This window comes from Dysidea avara, chromosome 1, assembly GCF_963678975.1.
Source record: "Dysidea avara chromosome 1, odDysAvar1.4, whole genome shotgun sequence".
In the NCBI taxonomy this organism is placed as follows: Eukaryota; Metazoa; Porifera; class Demospongiae; order Dictyoceratida; family Dysideidae; genus Dysidea; species Dysidea avara.
The window spans coordinates 62,246,641-62,270,406 of NC_089272.1; the positions used below are offsets into that span (position 1 = coordinate 62,246,641).

Sequence of the window (23,766 nt, forward strand, 5' to 3'; positions counted from 1 at the left end):
CAGCTTACGCACTGCATGGTCGTTTCCTCGTAAAGTTTAGAAGAGCGTATATCATTCTGTATGCATGTTCTATTAGAGAAGTTCAATAGTCTATTAGAGTATTTAGAGTCTTAGTGGCTTTAATTTAAGCTCTTACTCCTAAAGTATAATTTTGATCATCTTTTTAGAAGAGAGCGTAGACCTTAAACTTTCTATCTTTTTGTTGTCTATGCTTAAAAGGTAAGTGTACTATATGTTGTACCCAGCTATAGCTCCCCAGCTGTCATTAAGAGTGTGTCCTTATTTTCTGCTGGTAGCTATATACAGTCAATAACAATGTCATAATTATCGTATCAGAGCTAGTCTGCCTAATGTGGGACTGGGACAATTAAGCTCTACTTTGCAAAAACAATGAAGCAAAAAGCTATATCAATTGTGATATTGTCAAGACTGATTTTAAAAGGTGCAACATATACAGTATTTGTATAATAATTAATAAAGCCCAACTTTGTTGTTTATCAGCTTCACTCCCACATATATATATATATATAACAAAAAAATTGCAGTAAACTTTTTACTTAGCTAGTTGATCATTGTTTTTTAACAGATATATGAGCTTGAGTCAGAGTGGCTGCTTTTAACTGTTCTTTGAATGTGTTTCTTGATATTAATTATGCTGTTCCTTGTCACTGATATCTATGATGTCAGACTAAGTTAGAGTAGCTAATCTAGATTTCTTGACAATAATTGTACTTCTACTGATCAACTTTTCAGTTGAGTCTCTGCTATCACTTTTAGTATCAGAAGTCTCCACTCCTCATTCTATATCACCTTCCACAATTATGATATGTGACTGGGTCTGCGAAAACAGGACTTGATCTTTGCCTACTTTTTCAAACTTCTTTCACTCATACATTTTTATACCAACATGCTATAGCAATGAGAATTTTAACACTTAGTAAGCATTTAATTGGCTTAACACGATGCAAGTTACAGAATGCTATTATTCTGTTCTAGTGCTGAAATATAACCTTTAGTGTGATAGGGTGTAGTTTTGTGCCCACATGCCCTGTTTTCACAGGCCCGGTCTTGTGTGGATCCCTCAGTAAATTCTTGATCTGCTATTAGATGAGCGATCTTGCATGGTTGTTTTTGCTATAATACGTGAATTCTCTCCCTCAAAGCTAACACTACACTAATAGTGATTACAGTCATTTGTCTCATCGAGATACTTTTGTCTCCTAGCTCTACCAGTATATAATCAGATGTTGAAACGAAGATCATGCAAGATCATACTGGCCATGCATCACCAATTATGTACACAAAAGAATCATTGCCCATAGCCATTAATTTTTCTGTTAGACACTAACCCTGACTCAAAATCTTCATATAATTTCAAGTTACATTGAGCACACAATCTCCACCTCAGTTAGTAAACATCGCAATTGCTAACTGACAATACTGTCCTATTGTGTGTGCGTGTATGTGTGTGTGTGTGTGTGTGTGTGTGTGTGTGTGTGTGTGTGTGTGTGTGTGTGTGTGTGTGTGTGTGTGTGTGTGTGTGTGTGTGTGTGTGCACCCTCCTTCCTGCAAGCCATGGGGCTGGAAAGAGCAGTGGTAAAACTTTATTACAGCCATGGCAAATGTATATCCTAATAAAAATCCACACACTATACTACTTCTACTGCAGTTGGTATCATTGTCTAAGATACCCTTTTTGGTTTTTCACATGCAGCTGGCACAGCATGACTCAAAATTGTCTTTAACAGTTCAAAAGGCACCCATGGATGACTTTAATCAATGGACACGTTCATGTGTACTGTCAGTACATATGTACACAAACCGACTTATGTTCATCTCCTTTAAAATACGTAGATATAATGCATGGTCTCAACCATATGAACTGCGTGCATGGAATGGTCCTTCATGATATGTTTTCAGTCTTTATTGAAAGCTTAATTTCTTTTTTACAATCTACTCGATAAGATTCCATTAATATTCTCTGCTGATTTAGCATAGAAACTGTTTATAACTACTACACTGTCATTCTTTGTGTTATGAATATACCGTTGCTTATCTCATGATCAGGTGTCTCAATTGTGAGAGAGCACAGAAATCAATGCATACAATTATTAACTTAAAATTTAATGTGAATCAAATTTCAGGTTATTAAAAAGTTGTGTATCCTATCACTTACTATACCTTTCTTTTTATTCTTTTATTATAAGCTGATTTGCCTAGGATTTAGCATAACAAAATATACAAATTTAGCTTGCTTATAACGACTTTTAATATTACACAACTGATCTATAGTGTGGTCAGTGGCCTCAATCATGGCAATTTGTAATAAGCCCCAGTCTCAAACAGTTTTGGAAAACAGCTTGTAGGGTTAGTTCTAGCAGTCACCATGTTGAAATATTGTGTATGTTGTAAACAAGTTGAATGTCAAGTGGTGGTAGTGGTGGTTGCAATAATTATACGAAAGTATTTCAGTGTAACTACAGGGTGTAAACATTTATACATGATTGTAAGTCTTGAAATCTGTCTGCGAAAAAATGTTGGCAACGCTAATTGCAGCTCAGAAAGCATGCGTGATATACACTACTCTCCCAGTTATAATTTAGATTTTGACCCATCTAGCAGCAATATTCTCTCTGCACTCTTTCAATTGTAATTGTGGGTATGTCTTTAAACAGATGAGGGCCCCAAACAGAGTATGCGTACTATAATTTACATCTACTTCATGCAGTTTTAAACTTGCTGCAGCAATATCTTAGACTAGCTCTCGACCATTTATACTGGATTGCGTAGGTGCTCAGGCTATTCTGTGGGAAGCAAGATGTTGACAATTGAGGAGAGGCTATGAAGGACATGCCCAGGTTTTATAATTAGAGATTCAGGTTGTCTTGGGACATGGGGCTGGTATTGCATTACTTTTCCATGCAGCTTGCACTGGTATAGGTGTGGAGCCATGCAGAGTGAGTAAATCATCAGAAAAACTGAACTACTTTAGCTACCATTAATTGTACTGTACATATTAATTATTAGGCCAGGCCAAATTAATTCACAGTTTATCGTCACCGCCCGCATGGGTTTTTAGAAATAGAGCAATAATTTCATAATTCATTATTTCTCACGTGATAATCATTGCTTACGCTTCTGAACTCGTTTTTGTATATTAAAACATGGTGTGTGCAACAAACGTGACAATTATTCCCAGCCTGGACTCGTTAGTACCTTCAATAAATGGATTTCTAAAGAGAGATTGCATAAACGAATAGCTAAGTATTAACAGTGACGTAATCAAATAAGGTCTGCAATCATTGTTAAAGTAGCTAGCAACTGTGTGAAGCTACTTTTAAAATGTTTTTCCATGTTAAAAAATTATGAAATATGAAAAATGACCTCCCGCCCGCATGACTTTTTCAAATATCCCGGACGATAAACTGTCAATCAACTTGGCCTGGCCTTAAGTATGCATGGACTAGATCCCTGCCCAAGAGGAGTAGCTACTCACTGATACACTGATTATAATATCATCGTCACGTGATTAACCTTTGAACATTAGCCACATCATAATGACACACATTACTTGAACTGATTCACACTGCATGCATGTTAAGTTTGGAGTGGATGCATGCTCATATCATTTTGAATTTTGTATAAACTGTAGTGTAGTCTTCAGTTGACCCGATTGTGCTCTGATCAAAACGGCCAGCTTTTTGATATTGTGTTGAATCTACTTAGTGGGATGTTGTGTAGCTTCAGCTGAGACTGGCAGGCTCAGTGGAAGATGACTGAGCCCGAACTGATGGCCTTGTGAATGGCTCAGTATGCCTTTGAATAAGAGGAAATTTGATTCAGGACAGAAGGGAGTGCCGTGGCTTGCTTCATTGTAGTTTCTTCCGCTCGGTTTCTTCAGCAGTAGCTCAGTACTCGCTCAGTATCTACCCATCCTGGTTCGCCCCCAAAGAACTGCTTGATTGCTTATTGCTTCACCAAGTTATCATAGCTATATCTAGCGTATAGGATCCCAGATGTTAAAGCATCATCCTTCATTCCTCGTTTCATTCCGCTAATCATCATAATAATAATATCCTAGAATATTCGGAGAGTTGGATTAACATGTGATTGCGTCATTTGTCTTGCGTAATGGGGCTTTCTAAGGGAATTTTTTTCAATCAAATTGTTGTTAACCTCCTCCACAATATTAGTGTAGGAGAGGAGAGCCCAAGATTCATGATGAGTCAGCGCGTAGACTACGACGAGTGCGCGGAGCTACGCCATTTATTATTGTGCTCGTGTGATTTGAGTCATGTTGAAAAGTACCAGCTGGACCGTTCAGACTTAACCGAAGACTTAACTCTCCGTTGTAGTTAATATATAGTGAGTTACGAATATGATGCAATGAATGAAGTTTGTTTAGCGCTTGTTGATCAATGTTTGTCAACTTTGTCTTTGTTTGCCAACAAAGAGCGCGTAGGAGTTGCCTTTACCATACCAACTATATTTACATCTTTGTGTGTAATCATGTAGGGCACAGGTCATTAAAGTGTGAGATCATGTCTGGGTGTTCCTGGGGCAGGACAATTCTCACTGGTCCTGTGATGGTGATCTGTGGTCAAAATGTAAGCATGACATACAGTATCAGTAGTTAACTACATGTATATTGTATATTGATATAACTCCGCATTACAAAAGGTAACACACAGATGCTGTAGGTCGATGTGCAACCACAGTTGTCAAATTCAAAGGTCAATGGTCAAGGCTATACATTGTACTGTAGCATGTGAAAAGTTGAGATGTGATGTTTCTTTCACAGCTGTGTGTAGTAGTTTTTCTAGTTACATCATATTTGTGACCCGGTCTGGGAAAACTGCCTATTTAAAAGTATCGAGAAATGCCGGTTTTAAGTAGATGGTGTGTTGTAACTCGCCAATGGTTGAAGCTATGTGTACCAAATTTTCACATGTTTTACACCAATTCCTTATCTTCCAGAGTATCCACTGTGCAAGTAGCCAACGGGTAGGTAAAAACAGTGGACCCAGGGACCCATGGAAATCCAACTCTGCTTGGAATTTTATACACCTCACAGTATTCTATGTTTGTACTAGGTACCTTTGCAAGTAGTCTTGCATGGCCAATCCACTTTTTCTCCCCTCACGGCGTCTTGCATGATGTTTACACCAATTAGATATTGTGAGCGCCTCTAAAAAGTGTCTGAAGCTGACCACATTTATAGGCCACTACCTGCTGCACAGTAAGCATATTAGTCTATTATGCCGCCTAGTTACTAGAGTAGTTTAGGAGCATTGTGCAAATGCATCATGACGTATGAAGAGCTGCTGGAAATTGCTTAGCTTGGCTTAGCTGGTGATTATTCGTCTTGTGCACAGTGGGCATGCTAGTCTATTATGTCACCTAACTACTAAAGTTTAGAAACGTTGTGCAAACAAATACTCTGGGAAAATAGCGAGTGACCTGTAATTAATGCAGTCAGCTTCAGACACTTCTTCAGAGGCGCTTATAATTTCTAATTGGTGTAAACATCGTGCGAGACGCCACAAGGGGGGGAAAGTGGATTGGCCATGCAAGACTGCTTGCAGAGGTACCTAGTACAAGTATAGAATACTGTGAAGTGTAAAAAGTTCCAAGAAAAGTTGGATTTCTGTGGGTCCCTGGGTCCACTGTTTTTACCTACCTGTAGCCAACAACTAAGTTTCCCACCATTTTAGAGTTTTAAAACCGAGGTTGACTGTATCAGGTGAGCTCCAAAAGCGGTGGTAAGTGGGGTGCCTGGAAGGGGGGCAACATGGTGTTCAAAATTGAAAAGGAAGGCATAGGGATAAATTAGGCCAAGTTTTGGGCCATTCAGGTTTCAAAATTGGCAAAAATGAAAGGACATTCACAGCAGAGATATTTATTCAACACCACAGAGCTGTACAGCCACATACAGCCATCCCCAGGCTGACCAGAGCTCCATTAAGGCCCCACACCACACATACAGATTGCCACAGGGCTTGGAAAAAGCAGCCAGCAAAACCAGACCACTCAAGTCTAGCTGATTTTGATTGTGGAATTAGATAGTTTATTCATGTAGCTTTATGTCCTGAGTGAAAAATCGAATCTGCTGACATGGATGATAAGACCAGTTTTCTTAGACTGGGTCACACTTGTGGCTGGATCTGCAAAAACTGATCTTATCGCCCAAGACAGGAAGTTTCACTATCAAATTTCACTGTCACAGTCGACCAGAGTAAAGTGGTCTGCTTTTGCTGGCTGCTTTTTTCAAGTGCAGTGGCAAGCTGTACGGGTGATCTGGGGTCTTGATGGAACCAGGAGATAGCTGTGTGTGTCTGTACAGCTCCGTGCCATTGGACAATGACCTGTGCTGTAAATTTCCTTTCATTTTAGCCTGTTCTGAGCCCTAAATGGCCCATAACTTGGTCTAATTCATCCCAACACATCAGTTTTAGAACACCATTTTTCCCTCCTTCCAAGCCCCCCACCCTTTTTGGAGCTCGTCTGATACAGTCAGCCTCGGTTTAAAAACTATCTAAAATGGCAGGAAAGTTAACTGTTGATTACTTCTTCAGTGGATGATCTGGAAGGTAAGAAATTGTTGTAAAATGTATGAAAATTTGGTATGTGTAGCTACCACCATTGGCCAGCTACAACACTCTGAATATTTAAAACTGATGTTTCTTGATACGTTTAAATGGGCGATAAGACTGGTTTTCCCAGATACAGTCACATTTATTGTTTGTTCCTGACTAAATTAAATGGCTAAGAAAAATGCGGCTGGTGAGACTATGTGTGTAGCACACATCAAGAAATTATGTTAGAGATTGTAATAAAATTACTGGAAGCAATTTCAAAAAGAGATGATTGCATTGGTATCAAATCAAGTCATAGGAGATTTAAGGCAAATTTTGCCAGTCAAAAAGATGCCAATTAACCTACAGTACATTCTAGTGTGATATGTAACACAATATACACTGTATACAGTAGATACAGTACCGCTCAAATGTAGTGTCGTCTTGCACAAGTACGAGCGATTAAAAAACAAGTAATCAAAGGGTGTGGTTTTGCTGACGAGCATTCATCCCAAACGAAACGGGATGAATGCTCGTGAGCAAAACAAGTACCACATCCTTTAATTACCTTGTTTTTTAATCGCTCGCACTACTGTACTTTATGACTAATATTGTCTGTATGTAAACAATTGAGGTAATCAGACAAATATTATTTACACATTGGGGAGAGGGGTGTAATTTCAATTCAATATCTTTGTGAATATATTGTAGTCTTATGAAGATATGCTAATTACTCTCCATTGTATAGAGACAAAGTTTGGCATAGTGCTGGAGTAATGTGTTACTAGTCTTTAATATTGTAAAGTGACGTTTTCCCTGAAGTTGTTATGTACCAAACTCATTGCATTAATACTGATGTTTACAGTAATGTAGCAAGAATTTCTCTAATGAACAAACATGTCCACTAGCAATTTCTAAACACACTTTCTAGATTACACTTACAAGTGTTGTGATCTAGTTTCATATGCTATACATGTGTGTGACCAAATTTTACAAAACCGATCCAAATTATACATCAGGCTAAATCCAATGACACCACTATTGGATAGCTACACTATTACACTGTTGGTATCAACTCTCAAGCTAGTTTTTGGTGTTGTCTTCTGGGTGGTATGGTGAGCTTGAATGTCAGTTTCTGGCCTTGTGAAGGATCTGGATTGACAAGAATCAGGTGGATGGCCTAATAATATAGTTGGCCAGATGTTGATTTTCCCTGTCATCTTGTGTATGGACTTTGTCTGAAGTCTTATCTCTTACCTACCCCACCACCCTCCACCCCTGTGAGCACTCATGATACTACTTTGCTCATTCAACTGCTCGAATATTCTTACTACAAGTATTGGAAAGGTAATAAATAGATATATCTCTTGTGTAGATTTCATATGCGTGCTCACTATTCTTGGTGGTTTGAATTCATCTATCTCAAAAATTCTCATGTATGAGTTGGATCGATTTCCAAAATCCAGTCATTTGTTGTAAAAATGATCATTCATGGTATGCTAGGCAATGCTTGGTGGAGACTGTAGTTCAGGGGGGGCAATGTGTTGTGGTTTCTTGTGTATATAGCAAAACCATTACTAATTAACCACTGACCTTATCAACCACAAGTAGACTATGCTATTGTCTTGTAATTCATATGCCATGCTTAACAGAATGTCCATGTAAGTGTCCTGACCAACACGTGTGATGATGAATTAACCACCCAATCACTTGGACAATTATAGAAGTGGTATATGGGCTTTTGTACATGGAATAATGTCCACTTGCTCAACCATTGGATATTTAGTACAATAGGGTCTTACCTTTGTTAGTGTTTGGTTAATATGTGTGTAGCTACTTGTTTACCTTTTGACAAATTGTAGTTCTTGACACAGTTGGGACAGGGTTACCATCTAAGTCAGGTTGTCATCCGGGTCAGCGCAATTTCAACCTTGTTCCATGTGCCATATTTACTTGTATAATTATTTCCTTATTTTATTTTGTAGAGTTGCAAAAACAATTATTTGGAGGCTGTATGTGGCTGTAGTGAAGCTCAGCCAGCAAGGTTAAAAGTGTACAAGGGATTAACACCTAGTAACAAAGAAAAACCAAATGTGCGGACAATCCTTTTTACAGATGTGAAGCGTGTTGACCATGTGAAAGAGCGACATGGAAGAATCATTGTTATCAAAATGCTTGAGGGTAGTGATCACTTCTCTTTCTACGCTGATTCAGTTGTAGCTACTACAGAATGGTTTAGATGTTGTGGGCTGCTCTTTTCTCTACCATTTTATGTCATTCCAAAGGTGCCAGAGGAGAAACTGGTACCACAAAGTCTCATTGATGAGTACGATGACCCTCAGAAGTTTGGTGCAAGTAAGTGAGCTGTATACAAGTGTGTTTTGTCTCAGTTTGTGCACTGGCAACTGGTTACTGTAAGGAGTATTGTCCTTAACAATAGGGATCTTCAAAACAAAAAAGATTGTCACCAAAATCCCTGCCATTAAAATTATTGTATAGTTACTGTATGATACAAAAACATCTTGTATAAGGAAACCATACTGACATGTTGATACCTTATATAGACAGCATAAAAATATTTAATGTGGCAATAAATAGGATTGAATACTTTAGCTGCATTTATAACATTAAGCTGTGCTACTAAAATCTGAGCACTGTGACTTCTCTTTTCCTTGTTGTACATATCTTGTATTTATTTAGTTGAAAACTATGTACAGTGGATCCTCGTTTATCCGAACCTCAATTATCCAAACACCTCAATTATCCGAAGAGTAGTTCAATGAAGATCTGTATATAAATCAATGGGCTTCAGTTATCCAAACAAATTCAATCATCTGAACACTTTTGGCTAACTATAAGAACAAAGCTGTTCAGATAACTGAGGATCCACTGTACTGTATCTATCTGTAAACATGTTTCTACAGGATATGTTGTAACTTTATTGTACTTGTTTGATATTCTGTAAATATGTTGTGGTAAATTACGCATGTTCATCAAAACCTCTCTTTTTTACTGCAGCTTGTATATGGGTGGTACACATACTCAAGGAAGGGATTGCCGTGGACAACACCACCTTGACTGGAGTACATATCATCACTCTTCGCAGCAGTGATGCCACTTTTAATGTACACGACCTTCATTCTGGAAAGCTGTTACTCTCTTGGAATAAATCAGCAATAAGGCGATCAGGTTGTATTGAGTCACTAGTGTTTGTAGAGGCAGGAAGGAGATGTAGTGGAGGTCCAGGATTGTTGTGGATGTACCATCCAGTTCCACTCATTCCAAAATTACGTCAGTGCCTTCATGAGTAAGTGACTGTATTAAAAATGATGTTTTGTATTTTTGGCTTTTCCTGTAGTTTTGTTTACTTTGGGCCTGAAGGTATCAGCCAACCACAAATATCTGCTCACATATCATGTGACTCAGCAATGAGCAAAAGTTATCATGAAAGTTGTAGTGGCTTTGATTCATTACAAAGGAGTGATGAAGGCCAGAGCATGAATCTTTCAGCACCACAAATGAAGTCATGGTTGCTAACATATAATCCATCCTTGCATGCTGCAAAAGACACTCCATGTTCGTCGCAGGGTTCAGCAGATTCAAGTGGGTACTCTTCAGACACTAGTCTATGTGATCCTCATGGAGAACTGTCGACTGCTAAAAAAATGTTTCATTTACAAGGATCTTACAAACTTCTTAGTTGTCATGATAAGAAAAAGAAGGGAAGCTGCGATGAGGGTTCTGTTGTCATGAAAACTTCCTTAACTTATCCACCTTACAAACCAAACAATTATGAAAATGTTTCACTTAAAGACCCTCTGCATACTCCTCCCCTTCCTCCAAGATCAGTCAAAAAGACTCCATACTATGAGAACCAAACAGAAGTCATCAGTAAGAAGATAAATTCGAAACATTCTGCTAACCCTTCTCCGACGTCACCTAAAGATTGTTCAACACAGACACAGTCCACATGTAACCCAGTGTCACCCACAGTGGAGGAGCTTAGAAGGTTAATGTCTGTTGTGTTACTGTTTATGTGGTTTGATTGGTTAGGGAAATTTTCAAATTGGCGGGATGTTATTTTAGTATATGGCTTGGCATTAGTCACAAAGCTTTGTAGTGTATAGAAATTCACCGGTTTGCTAAATTATATTCTGAGCCAACCAAAGAGCATCTATGTATATTCAGTATGCAACAATGTTATGCATGATATTATAGACATTGCCTTTTTTTTGTTTTATACATTACTATTTTGTTGTCTGCACAGTTACGTACTCTCACTGTTGTTTTGTTGCAGGTCATCATCTAGCAGTGATAGCTCTCCTGTACCATCAAAACATCAACAAGAAAAAAAAGCTTTTTTGAAGTGCTCTTCAATAGTAGTGGACAATTTGAGCATACCAGCTATTATACCACTCTTAATGGAACAAGAACTGGTTAATGAGAATGACGTTGATATTTTGATTAGTCAGCACAAGACTAAGCTTGAGAAAACTATGCACTTGATGTGTGAACTACCCAGAAAGGGTGAAGGATTCTTTGAGAAATTTATTCTGTGTCTTTGCAAGTCAAAAACTGGAACTGGGCATGATTTTATTCTAAAGTCTTTAACAACTGCACTGAATGAAGTGAAGGGACCTCAGCCTGAAGAAAATGCTAAGGTAGTCATTCTAACTGTTTACGTATAAATACCATTGTTACCTTGATTCGCTGTCACCTTTACATATTGATCCTAATTAAAGTCCATTACTTGTGTTGACTGTCATTGTTACGGGTGTGTGTGTACCTGATGCTTTATCCAACCTATCTTAGTAAAGTATTTAATGTCCTAGGCACTTGTGATGAGCACCTGTTAGGTCTGACTCATTTATAGAATGTCCGGCCGGGTCTGACCCGAATTAGTTCACTTGTGAAATAAATTAATTATCAGCTTGACAGTGTAGAAGTGGATCATATTCTAGTCCTGCAGTAGCCCTGCTTCTTTCATGAGCCACGCCCATTTATCAGGATTGTGTGTCTTTGTCTGTAGTCATAGAGCTTCATTGTTATTGCCAATTACTAAATTGTGTTACTTTTTCACCAGATTCCAGTGCAAGTTAGCGACATCTGACATGTATATCACATAAAGAAGAAATTATTATATTTGCATATATTTGTTTGTAAATGTGAAGTCTTTTTTATATTTTGTAAAGTATCCCCTTTCTCACCTGTATACATATGTATTATGAAACCAAGTGCACGCACCAATGATAATGGTTTGTTTATCATGATTTTTAATAAAAAATATTATGGAAATGTTTATGTCTATTATTTGGTCTATAGTAATAGTATACAGTATAAAGGTTTTGTTATATATATGCTTATATAGTTGAATACATGTATGTAAGTGTAGCACGACTACTGTACCAGCTGTCGCACAGTATGAAAGGGCATGGTTATTATACATCTTAATACATGTACATGTAGTGTGGGACATTGTAAAATGTTTGCGAGTAGCATGCTCATCATAATGGTGACTAGAATACTGTAGTGGAACCTCAGTGATCAGGACCCCACTTATATGGATTCTCAGTTAAGGCCACCACTTGTAGATTCCTTGTTTCCTGTCTCCCGCCCGCATGGTAATTTTAGAGCCGCATGCAAATTTATTATTGCATTTGACAGTCACATGACTCAAGTATTAATACTGGAAGGGAGTTCTCAATCAGTTGTGTAGTCGTGTCATGGGATGAGAAAACTAGTGTCATGGTGTATTATTGGATACAATGTATAAGTGGACTCTGATGTGAGTTTCTGATGTAATTTAGGGCATGGAATCTGGCGTGAATCTCTTCAAGTAGCCATTGGTAAATTCAAGAGTCCCATTCTCAATCTGTTATTAATGTGTAAAACATTCAGAAAATCCATACTGTTAAAGTTGATGATACAGAGTCAGGTTAGTAACAGTACTAGCATGTGTCACCACAGCTGGTCATAAAATTGCCTGGATAATTTTGAAGCCTGATAGGTAATGAAAAGCACTGAGAATTATATGCATGCCAGTTTAAAAGGGAAGATTACACAATACATGTGCTCACGAATACAAAAATAAGTAATGGACCAGTCATTTACTCTAATACAACAGTCGGAAAATACTGATATACTCCAATCAGTTTTTGAACAAAGACACATTAGGCTTGATTTGTGAGCACAGCTCAAAAGCATAATAATATTATTATTATAGTCTGGAACCTATTCTGGCATTTGCTCGATTATTCATCTAATTTGCTGTGTGCCTATTAGATTGGTCAGAGCATTATATGAAGCCATGTGTACCCAGTCAATGTTGTACAATTTATTGCAATGTTCATTGTATTTACATTGTATACGCAATTGGTATGATATTTGATAGGATATAAAACTTATCTAAAGTAGAATTTTAAAATTGTATTCATTGAAAAGTTACGATGACGTTCATATTATGCCATGAACTTGATAGCAAATCTGAAGCACATTTATTATTTCATTACATTTTTTCTATTGGTTTTAATAACAGCATGTAGGCATTTTTGCTATAGTATGTGCGTGTGTGTAAGTCAGCATATGTGGACATTAATTTATGACATCACATTATTATTGTACAATATCACACAAAAAATGCTGTAAGTTTGAAAATCACAAATGCACATATAATACATTGGTCAGCATTACCAGCCTCAGAGCCATAGCGTGAAGCCTATATAGCTCAACACATAGGGTGTACTCACTGTTGGTAATGATAATGTTGAAGTATACATATATACTTCAAGCTCTCCTATTAGCAGGCCTGCCTGTTAGTATATAAATCTAGAGCAATTTTGTGTTGTCACATTATGTATGTACGATAGTTAGGGAGCTTTTCTTTTTCATACTACTTCATGATCAGTTAAGCATTCAAAGTACAGTATGAGCATCTGAGCAAATGGCAGAACAGTCATTAAAATAACAAAAACATTCTTCAATAACAGTTACAAAACACAGAATAGTCAGTTATACAAATGTTAACACACAGCTGACATAAGTAATATTGTTGATTGCTTTACCAATTTGGTATTAAATGTTTGGCAAGAGCACTCTCACCAACAGAATGACTACGTAATGCTTTCAAAAGTTTCTTCCATGATTTCTCAGCTTGTGTGTTCCCCAGCCATTCTCTAAACATGTGTCTGCATGCAATCCTGGAATCCTGAGTGTCATATTCGATTCTTGTCAACTCACTCGAGGGAACACCTAATTGAAGGCCCATCTCAAACCACTTGGTAGACATGAATGGGGTGACCATTTCTGTAATGCTGGCAATATCTAAAGGTATAGCAATACAGTGTAAATTGGTTCACATTAGTCAAAGTTGTGTACATTCACTGCTAGATCTATTCTATGCTAGGCACTCATTGTATTAATAAAATTGAGGCCTGAGCACCACAACAGTAATATGACTGTTCTATTACAGTATATTGATTGACTGCTTATCTATGAAGTACCGTTTTGATCTATGCGTTCTCCAAATGTGACCGGATTTGCGAAAAGGGGTCTTCCATAAACATATCCAATTCTATGAACTCGGAAGACCATAACTCATTGTTCAAGAAGTAAATTAACCTGACAATTTCTCCATACACTAAGCACTGTTGGTACTCGCTATAATTATACTGACCAAATTTCAAGGCAGTAGCTATTTCCAATCTGAAGTCAAAATTGTTAAATTGAATGTGTGGGGAAACCCCTTTTCGCAAATCCATGTGCTACCAAATTATAGATGAATGATGCTGTGAGCAATATGACAATATTTTAGTCAAACTGTGGTATCTGTTTTTGATACTGTCCAATATTTGACTACTGCAAATACCGTGGATTCTAAAACACAAATTTTAAAATAAATTAGCCTGTACATAATTATGAAGATGTGTACTTGTAGTACATATGAATGGATATGTATCAGAGGAGGTTGGACGCGTTCACATGAGCTGTACTTTAATTGCATTCTTTGATTTGGTGTTTCACATGATCATCAATAGTTGCAATACAAAACTGAAAAACGGTGGGGATCATTAGATATTCAGATCGTCCTTTGTGTAAGCTTCAAGGCAATGTACTTTCTTTTGTAATCAGTGCTTGAATTCCGGGTGAAATTAATAAGTTGTGGTTTGGTGTACACTACTTCACTAGCCTTCACGTACGAATTCTATTAACGAAACATGAAATGACTCAGTGAGATCGCGATGTATTAACTTCCTCTACAAAAGGGATTTTGTGTAATTTGTTTTAGTGGTGCGTAAAGTGCGTCCAACCTCCTCTGGTTATGTATATACTGCAGTCGGCTTTCAATGCAATTCTACCATTACTGAAAGTGATCAGGGTCTAACTCTACAACTACAGAACATTCAATTTAGCCATGCTACAATATCAAGTTGACAATACCGTACTGTTTATGGAATATCACAATCGCTCAGCACTATATGCATGCGTAGCACATGAAAGACAGCAAACACATGAAAATAAAAGGAATGGTAAATTTTGTTATTAAGATGATGTTACGTCACTTACCAGGCTGCTGTTCTATATCCACAATAGCTGTTATACTCCCCTCTGAATGTGATTGCTGATTATAACCAGTAACCTACAATGTGTAATACACCTATTAATATTAACATTTGAGTGTACAATGCAATGTAGTGCGTTAAGGTACTTCAGCAAAAAAGTTCAGTGGAAGGGAACTGGTTAACTAACAGCAATCAGACAAACTTATATGAAATAGCATCAATCAGTTTAAAGTGCAGGGATCATAGAGATAAAAGCAGGAAACAAGGGAGGCCTGTACTATACTAGTTAATTCCTAGAGTATTTTGAAATAGGGATTAATGTCAACCAGTATTATCTGCAGCTCCTGTATTTTATTTCTATAATCCCAGGGCCTACTCAAATATAAAACTTCTCTTACACTTGTTTGCTTACTTTTGCTACCAGCCAGACATAAAAATCAATTAAGCAATTTGCAACTCGGTGCATGCTGCTACTCTCTATGACTGGAAAGTGATGCAGCCATTCTGCTAATTCAGCCTTTTATATTACAAACAAAGAACAGTACAAGAAGCATCTCTGTGATAAATCCATTCACCACGGAAATCACCACAAGCGCAAGCTTGTCAATGAACCATCATCACGTAAAATAGCCACTCTGCTTCATTGTATTTTCTACTTGTTGCAAAATAGTAACAGTACAAGAAGCACTTGTTTAATATTACGGACAATTCTTGTGACAGCCAGCTGACTGGCGTTACTACAAATCAAAACCTACACGGTAGTGGAGAAAGAAACAGGACACAAAGGAGGATGAAGGTAATTCCATAATGCATGCACTGTTACGTAGATGCTGCAGGCATGTCTCTGGCCAAAGTGACATCGAACAGTGAAGAAATAAACCTCATAGCATTAACTATAGAGTCAAGTTATGCTTGACTGGAGACATGAGCCAGTTAGTAGAAAATTCAGTTAAATTGTAAACTTTTAAAATCTCTGAAGGCATTTTTGGGCTTGGCTATGCCTAACCAATGCTGTCAAGCTGTTATTAAAGGCAAATGAGGTCAGTTTTGGGTAAAAATTTGGACAACCTTCCATGATATAGCATGATAAAAGTAGTGTTATTATTGAATTTGAGATTTAGAAGGATTTTTAGGTAGTGCTACTCTGAATCATTTGCAATATGGATTACATCTTGTCAACCTTCCTAATGTGCATGTACTCTAGTATGTATATGTATACATGTATTTATACTGGTGCAGCTGTGCTTGTTAGGAAAAATCTAGCCTTGTAAATGTCTTTAGCTTATTTGTGATTAGAGTAACAACCATGGCAAGACAGACGGATTTACTAAAACCAGCACTGCCCAGGACACAGTTGCTCATAAGCCAAAAGTCATTGTTTGGATAGTGTGTGAATGCAGGGGCGGATAAAGGTGGGTGGGGGGGTTAAAGGGGGCTCTTGACCCCTCCAAAATTTTTAGTATACCAAGATCGAGATACTCTAATAGAGCAGTCACTCTAATAAAGCAGTCACAGTATTAGAGCATGCTCTAATATAATCCTACTGTGATGCTTATGGGCTCCCGATATCAATGAATGTTTATAGCAAAATGCATTAACAATGTTTAGAAGTATACTTGTACACATTAGAACTGTACAGAATATCATAATTAGTTACCAAGCAGATTATAACTGTTGGTTATCCACTTTAATTTTTATGCTGCACAAAGCATGTAAGCTGCGTACTATTAACATTTTGTCAAGATTGTCCAAAGTATACAATTATAGGCACAAAGTGATTATATACCTATAGCAGAATCCTACTAGAAGTGTAATATCAATAAAGCATGACAAAATATCCAAACACACATTTTGAGTGAACATCTTAGAGATTGGTTATTCATTTTTGCAAAAAAGCTGATAACTGGAATACCCGGCCAGTTAATCACTATACATTGTGGTGGATAGTATGAGCAGCAAATTTGGTGTACACTTATATAATATTAGGAGGGGTGAAGAAACATATCAAGGCACTGTGCTTATGTGGGTTCTGTATTACAATGCACAAATGATCACCTTTTTTGTGACATCATTTCCATCAATCTTATTATCACTTGTACATTTTCTCAACTCTTCATACTTCGAAACAAGTGCCTCATAAATCACATCATGTCCAGTTCCACTAGTGGATTGTTTTAAGCACCACAAGAAGGATTGAAACCATCCCTTTTGTTTTCTATGTAAATTATTCACCAAGTATTCTGCTATTTCTTCGTGTGTCCTGCTGTCGCTTAGTAAATACTGGCAGTCATCACCAGTTAAGAGCTGTTTCTTCTGTAACTGTTCAAGGATTACAGCATTTAGTTTTCTAGTTAGTATTGGGTGACAAGTTTCTAAAGTTCTTTTTTGTATATCATCATCACGTAAAGCATCCCAGATATTTAAACAGTGATCTGGTTCACTGAAAAAAGAACACATATACACATGTACATACCGCACAAAGCAAAAATTGCTACTATACGTAGTTGGGAATTATAGTGTTTCATTGGTGGACTGTCAGTGGGTTGTCATGCAGAGGGTTGTGATGATATTGGGAACGGTAACATTAATTTGGTAGATACACCATTTTACCAAACTACTGTAAGTTCCTCACCATAATAAACCACCTCAATGGTATATGTACACTCATATGATAAAGCATTACATAGACACATACTTTGGCAGAACTTTGCTATTCCTGTTCTCATTCTCTTGTAGTTTTATAGTGGGAAGTTTGATGCATGCCCTTTTCTCTGTTGCTTCATCACTTTTTATCGGACCTGGTTCAAATGCACATGTGCCACTAGCAGTTGATAATGGGCTTTTTGGAGAATTTCCTTCTTGAATGGGACTAAGAGCTTTTGAAAAGTTTGGTAGAACAGTGTCATCAACTATAGCTTCATTATCACATGATATCATTTCAGACAGATTTTCCCCTGATAAACTTGAAGGACTGCATACAGGCGAATGCTTTTCAATTTGTGAATCATTACATTTAAGCTGTGTACTTTCTGTTTGACTGTCACAATCAATGTTACTCTTATTCACACTTTCAAGGCTGGATAAATGCAAGTCTACTGAAGAATCACTCCACTCACAACTACTAGAGCGTGATATAGTCCCAGTTGCAGAGTGTTTTAGCTTGTTATGCACAACATCAGTGGGCTTTGATCTAGGATGATTACATGTACTTGACATGCTGTTATTTGATTTCTTTTTGTTTGGTCGATTAGTGTACATGTTTAAAACGACATTTGATGAATCTTTGCCAAATAAAACTGCTTTGTAGCCACTGTTTGTGCGAGGAATAAGAGACTCCACTATGCCAGAATCACAAGAGCCATGATTATTTCGAGAGCCATGTCTTTGGGACTCATGTACTAAACTGAAAACAAGCATATGTGATTTACGTTTAAATGTATCCACATTAACTAACTTATTAAGATGTGTACAAAAGCTTGCAGCTTCTGAAGTGGGATAACTCATCCACAAAATGCTATGACCTCTCAATTCTTCTCCTTCAGCCTCCAAATAAACAATAGATCTAACATATCCAGATCCAGTGATTAACTGTGAGTTCCAGCTCAGTAAATGTTTCTTATCAAGGCAGTCATATATGTTGAACGTCAAGTCACTACCAATAGTTACAATGTACAATCCTTCATCAAGTTCGCACACATTCTCTCTACGGATGATATGCGTAACCCAAATGAGCTCTAATAAGAAGAAATAAGGAAATGTAACATGTATACAGCAAGACAGTATTAACTTACCGGCATCAAATTCTGTGGGATCCTTGAATCTATCAATAAAGTTTAGAGGGACTAGATTGTAGTTGGGCTCTTCAGGAACATAATAATATGGAATAGTTGACAACAGATTACAATACTGAAACCATTCTTTAAGTTCGTCAAGTATGTCTGCATAAAAGGAGAATTCACTACCATTAGCTAGCTGTAGGTTAATTGATCTATCTTCATGTATGGAAATATCACTAACAGTGTGAAAAGGAATTTCTTGTAGTTTTGATTTCCCTTTGGCTGTTGATTTGGTATCTGTAAACAGCTCCAGCCTAGCTGGCTGTGTTTCACTAATTCCACATGTAGCCTTTAAGTGTCTTTCCTTGTTGATCTGTGTAAAGGCACATCCATATTAAACAGCAAAAGTGCATAGCTATGCATAATACCATCAGATTTATCTATGAGATCAGCTACCCACAAGTATGGTTCCCATATTATTAGAGTACTAACCAGCAATCCAAACAAACCTTACAAGGCAAAAGACATGTTAGACACAAAAATCTGATAAATAATTTTGGTCTAATCTTGCACAACTTGAAACATCATAACTTGTGTTGTGAATAAGATTACGTTGCCAGCTTAAAGCTAATGCATAGCATTAAGTTTCAAGCAGAGTTATGAGTTATCAAACTTGAATATATCTGGAAAGACAATAATAATAATAAGACTGCTTTTATCAGCAGGTGACAAAATTCTATACTCCCACAATAGGTAGCTACAGTAACTATATCAACTGCTGTTTTGAACTGTAAGTAAGTCACATTGATGATACAGTACATAACTAAAAGTTGGTAATGTAATGTTTACTAATAATAACAAGAGCTCATAACTCTTGGCAACATCACAAATTCTTTCACATCGCAAAAGTAGCAGACTATATCATATCCCACATCCTGCTCTAGTTATATAAGGGAAACTATACCCACACAATTTGTGGGATATTGCTAAATATGTATATATACAAGTCCAGACTGTGTGTAGGACTACTATAACTACCTGTAATTTGCACTATTCCATAAAGGTTAATGGCATCATTATCTTGTGCTTATCACACTGATGGATGAAATGGATACTACATCTACAACAATACACTACTGGTGATTGGTATTGCTGACACTAATACTAGCTATGAGTCTATTTGCTGTACAGTAAAGTAATCATCATACATTGTAGTAGCTAGTGACTCACAGTCTCACATACGTACAACTACATGAGGTTTACTGTATGTATGACAATAACTCTGAAAAGTTAATGAGTCCACATTTCATCAACCATGATGAATAATTGCCTGACAAATTTAAGTTGCCAAATGTAGCTGATTCGTCAAATTTGCAACTTTTCCTTCCAACAAAACTTCCTGCTATACAGTATAACAAATAAACAGCATGCGTCCGATATAAATACACAATCATGATAAAGACATTAAACTGCTTCCCATAAATGATATCGTGTCATATGTAGCTACTTTGCTGGCGATAAATTGTCAAACACAATAACAAAACAAATTTAATGCTGTTGAATCTTATAAATGTATGTGAGGCACATCACATGCACTGTACTTGCTTTTATGTCATTATTATATTTGTGCCTATAAAACTCTATGGATAAAAGGTCACAATTACTATTTTTATGTACAATATCATGATGTCCACCAGAAATATGACTAAGTTTCATACCAGTAATAATGATAATTATACAGTATAATTGCTAAAGTACATGCACCAAGTCAACCATTTTAAGGTGGTAGTATCAACAATAAGTACACATAGCTAGGCAACAGCATTGTATCATTTATGATGACATCAGAATTGACAATTGAATATTAGAAACAATTGTACGTAAGCTTTTAGCATGAAAATGCATTGTTCAACAAAGTAAAAGAACCAGTAAATTCGGATAAAGGATAGCTACGTATAAGGAGGTCATGCACTTTATACATTTCTATCACTTCCTTTTATGTACTAAATTTATTGATTGAATCATACATAGCTATTTATGTATCTTATAGTAATAGTCTCACTGCCCACCCACATGACAAAAGCAAAAAACTAATAAGACAAGACAAGACTGGCAAGACTAATATAGCATCATGCTACATCATTGACTATCCCATCAAACCATTGTGTTATTAGCTAACATATTAGGTGTTATATGCTGAACTGGCACATGCTTATATAGACACTCCATGTTCCATCTCCATTTACCAGTGCACTTGGGCTTCTTGTTTACATGCACTTAAGTTGCCAATAAAGCATTGAAACAAATATAAATTTCTGTTGTTTAAGTATTAAAAATCTATTGTACTTGTGCTACTTTAATTCTACCAGTATAATATATGTAGCTGTGTAGCTGAACTTGTGGGTCAAAAGAATGAGGTGAGCTATCAGAATGAGGATTGGGGATGCAGTTGCTGCTGTACTTAGATCTTACATATGTCCCTTTTCTTCAATTGAGACCACCAACAACAGAAAGATCAATTTGTATAGTTACAAACTTTTACTAAACGATTGTAACTTACAAGCACAATGCTGTACAGAGTTGAAACCTGTACCATCATGTTCGCACGCATGAAGAGGAGAATCCATTACTGGATATTATACATTTTTCTCACATTACTTTTTATCAATACATACCATAGAGTTAAGTTAAGTGCATGTGTCTATTAAGTGCATATTACTAATTTTGTTATGTGCATACACATTTTTCTTGTGATTAACGCGATGCTTACATGTGACAAAGCTACACAAGGGAAGAAAAACTGGAAATATTGGAAAATTAATGTCTCCTCAAGTGCTTACATCTCACTTGAGGTCTCCCTTTGCTATGTATACAGAAAATCAGTGCCTTCTGGATTGCGATATTCTTGCTAATCATGAAGGATTTCACCCAGAAATGGAGTCAACTATCCTTATACAGGAGCTGATGTAGTGACCACGAATTACTCTATTACAACATAGTGCTAAACATACCATAATTATTAGATGTAGCTATGTGCTAGTATTATTTTTATAAAAGTTTTTCTCCGAAAATTATAAGCACATGCGCTTGACAACCCAACTCTGTGGTACAAAGACAAAACCAGTGAGGAAAGATTGATCGAGCACTGATGTCATCACTGATATCATCACTTATGTTTCTGTTGGTCTACTGCAATGAAACAAAGATATTTGAACTCTTGAGTAGGAAAATAAGATGATATCTGCGTTTTTATTATTAGACCATTTATTCACAAGGTGCTAAATTTAATACGGATTTTTTAATAAATACACTTATCTATTGCATCCAATGCTTATATTATTGTAAAATTTAGACCTGCGCCATTATGTCAGGCTTTTGCAGATCCAGTCGCATAATTAGCTATAGCCACTTGTAGCCATATGCTTAAATTTGTTGATTGCTTATGTTTTATGGCAAGTAGAAAACAGACAGATATCATGCTGCTGGTATGTCAATAATTCATTTTGTATGGAAAGCCATTTTGTCATAGAAAGAGAAACCATAGGGAATCAATAATACTGTAATTACAGTACGTACATATACAGATTTACGTGTACGGTGTACCTGTATGTGTATGGCTACGTATACACAGTGTGCATGGAATATACATAGACAACTGGCATTAGCTATAAGCTGTCTAAATGCTTAAATATTGTAGATTGTATCCAATAGTTAATGTGGTTCATCATATTATTAATAAGAAACACGGCAGCCTCGTTGGCTCATTACCAAGCTCATGACCGCCAGGCAATACATACAGGTTTGCACTAATTTCACAATGCTTCATGCCTGTGGTCACCCCTGCTCATTATGCTCATATACTATACCACAATTGGTTCCAGACTAATGCATCCTAAGGAATCATTTCTCATGATTCTAGCAGTCCAATGTTAGGGCTAATTAGGGTCTACTAAATCCAGAGGGTTCAGCCATATTCTTTATTATCTTGCATCTAAAATTCGGGGTTCCAGCAGCTGGCAGCGTAGCATGGCGCCAAACTACTACTGGCAGTGGTAGTCCGATGTAGTACAAGTCTCGGGATTGAGCTCAGAATCTCGCACTTTAGTTAAAGTCACAAAAGCGTGAAAAGACATATGACATCAAGCATTGTGAATAGTGCTAGCTACCCACAATATATGCATGCAGCCGGTGTATTGATCGTGGGCCGTACTGAGCTATATGCCGTATGAATATTAATCAACCTGGCGAACTAACCTTTCCTCCACTCTTTAAACATACTTTTCCACTACATACTATTCGCCCAGCTGTGTGCTGTTTGTCATTGTCTGAGAGTCGATGTCTTAGCATGGCGCACTTCTAGGTACATCGTTGCGCCGACCAGTAATCTGGGTAGTGAGTAGTAGTAGTAGTAGTAGCTGATGTCTGTAGTGAATCTATAATCTTCCCAATCCTTACGTGTACCACAGCTCAATGTTACTGGCGAATACTGACGTTTCTGTATTCAAACAAGAGAGGAAGTAACAAATGATCACGTGATTATAGCTACATACCAAGTGTATTAGGTCACTACCTATCACCTTCTTTGTCATCCCTTCAAAACTGTATTAATGTTGTTGATGAGACCACCATGATATCTAAGCCAAGCTGGAGGAGAATTCTTGACTTGGCAGCTTCAATATCTATCTCCGCTTCCAGAAGAATATTTTTGGCTAAGAATTGCTCTAAATGGACTCTTGAATGTTTACACTTAATTATACGTATATTATTATTTTTTCTTTGCCACACCCACTCTTGGAGCATAGCCCCGTGGGTGGCAGTGTGTGTCCGAGGACTTATCTCACATTATTGTTGTAAAAC

At 37.1% G+C, this 23,766-nt stretch overlaps 2 protein-coding genes across 4 annotated transcripts; one reads left to right on the top strand and one right to left on the bottom strand.

The window, feature by feature from the left end:
• The first annotated feature begins 3,586 nt into the window (after window positions 1–3,586).
• On the top strand, window positions 3,587–11,868 carry LOC136240060 (uncharacterized). Of its 3 annotated transcripts, none has more exons than XM_066030896.1 (7): window positions 3,587–4,365; window positions 4,516–4,607; window positions 8,561–8,930; window positions 9,594–9,882; window positions 9,934–10,584; window positions 10,873–11,236; window positions 11,659–11,868. In XM_066030896.1, the coding sequence occupies exons 2-7, from the start codon at window positions 4,542–4,544 to the stop codon at window positions 11,683–11,685; spliced, it is 1,767 nt and encodes a 588-aa protein (XP_065886968.1). In that variant the 5' UTR covers window positions 3,587–4,365; window positions 4,516–4,541; the 3' UTR covers window positions 11,686–11,868. The 3 variants fall into 3 exon arrangements, with proteins under 3 accessions (XP_065886968.1, XP_065886979.1, XP_065886959.1); XM_066030907.1 differs by lacking the exon at window positions 3,587–4,365 and having other exon boundaries at window positions 4,372–4,607; window positions 8,561–8,619; window positions 8,691–8,930; XM_066030887.1 differs by lacking the exon at window positions 3,587–4,365 and having other exon boundaries at window positions 4,372–4,607.
• Window positions 11,869–13,508: 1,640 nt separating this feature from the next.
• On the bottom strand, window positions 13,509–23,402 carry LOC136240038 (uncharacterized). The gene is made up of 7 exons (XM_066030846.1): window positions 23,164–23,402; window positions 18,925–19,282; window positions 18,588–18,867; window positions 17,829–18,536; window positions 17,189–17,573; window positions 15,138–15,210; window positions 13,509–13,895 (listed from the first exon to the last, which is right to left on the bottom strand). The coding sequence occupies exons 1-7, from the start codon at window positions 23,254–23,256 to the stop codon at window positions 13,633–13,635; spliced, it is 2,160 nt and encodes a 719-aa protein (XP_065886918.1). The 5' UTR covers window positions 23,257–23,402; the 3' UTR covers window positions 13,509–13,632.
• Window positions 23,403–23,766: the final 364 nt, after the last annotated feature.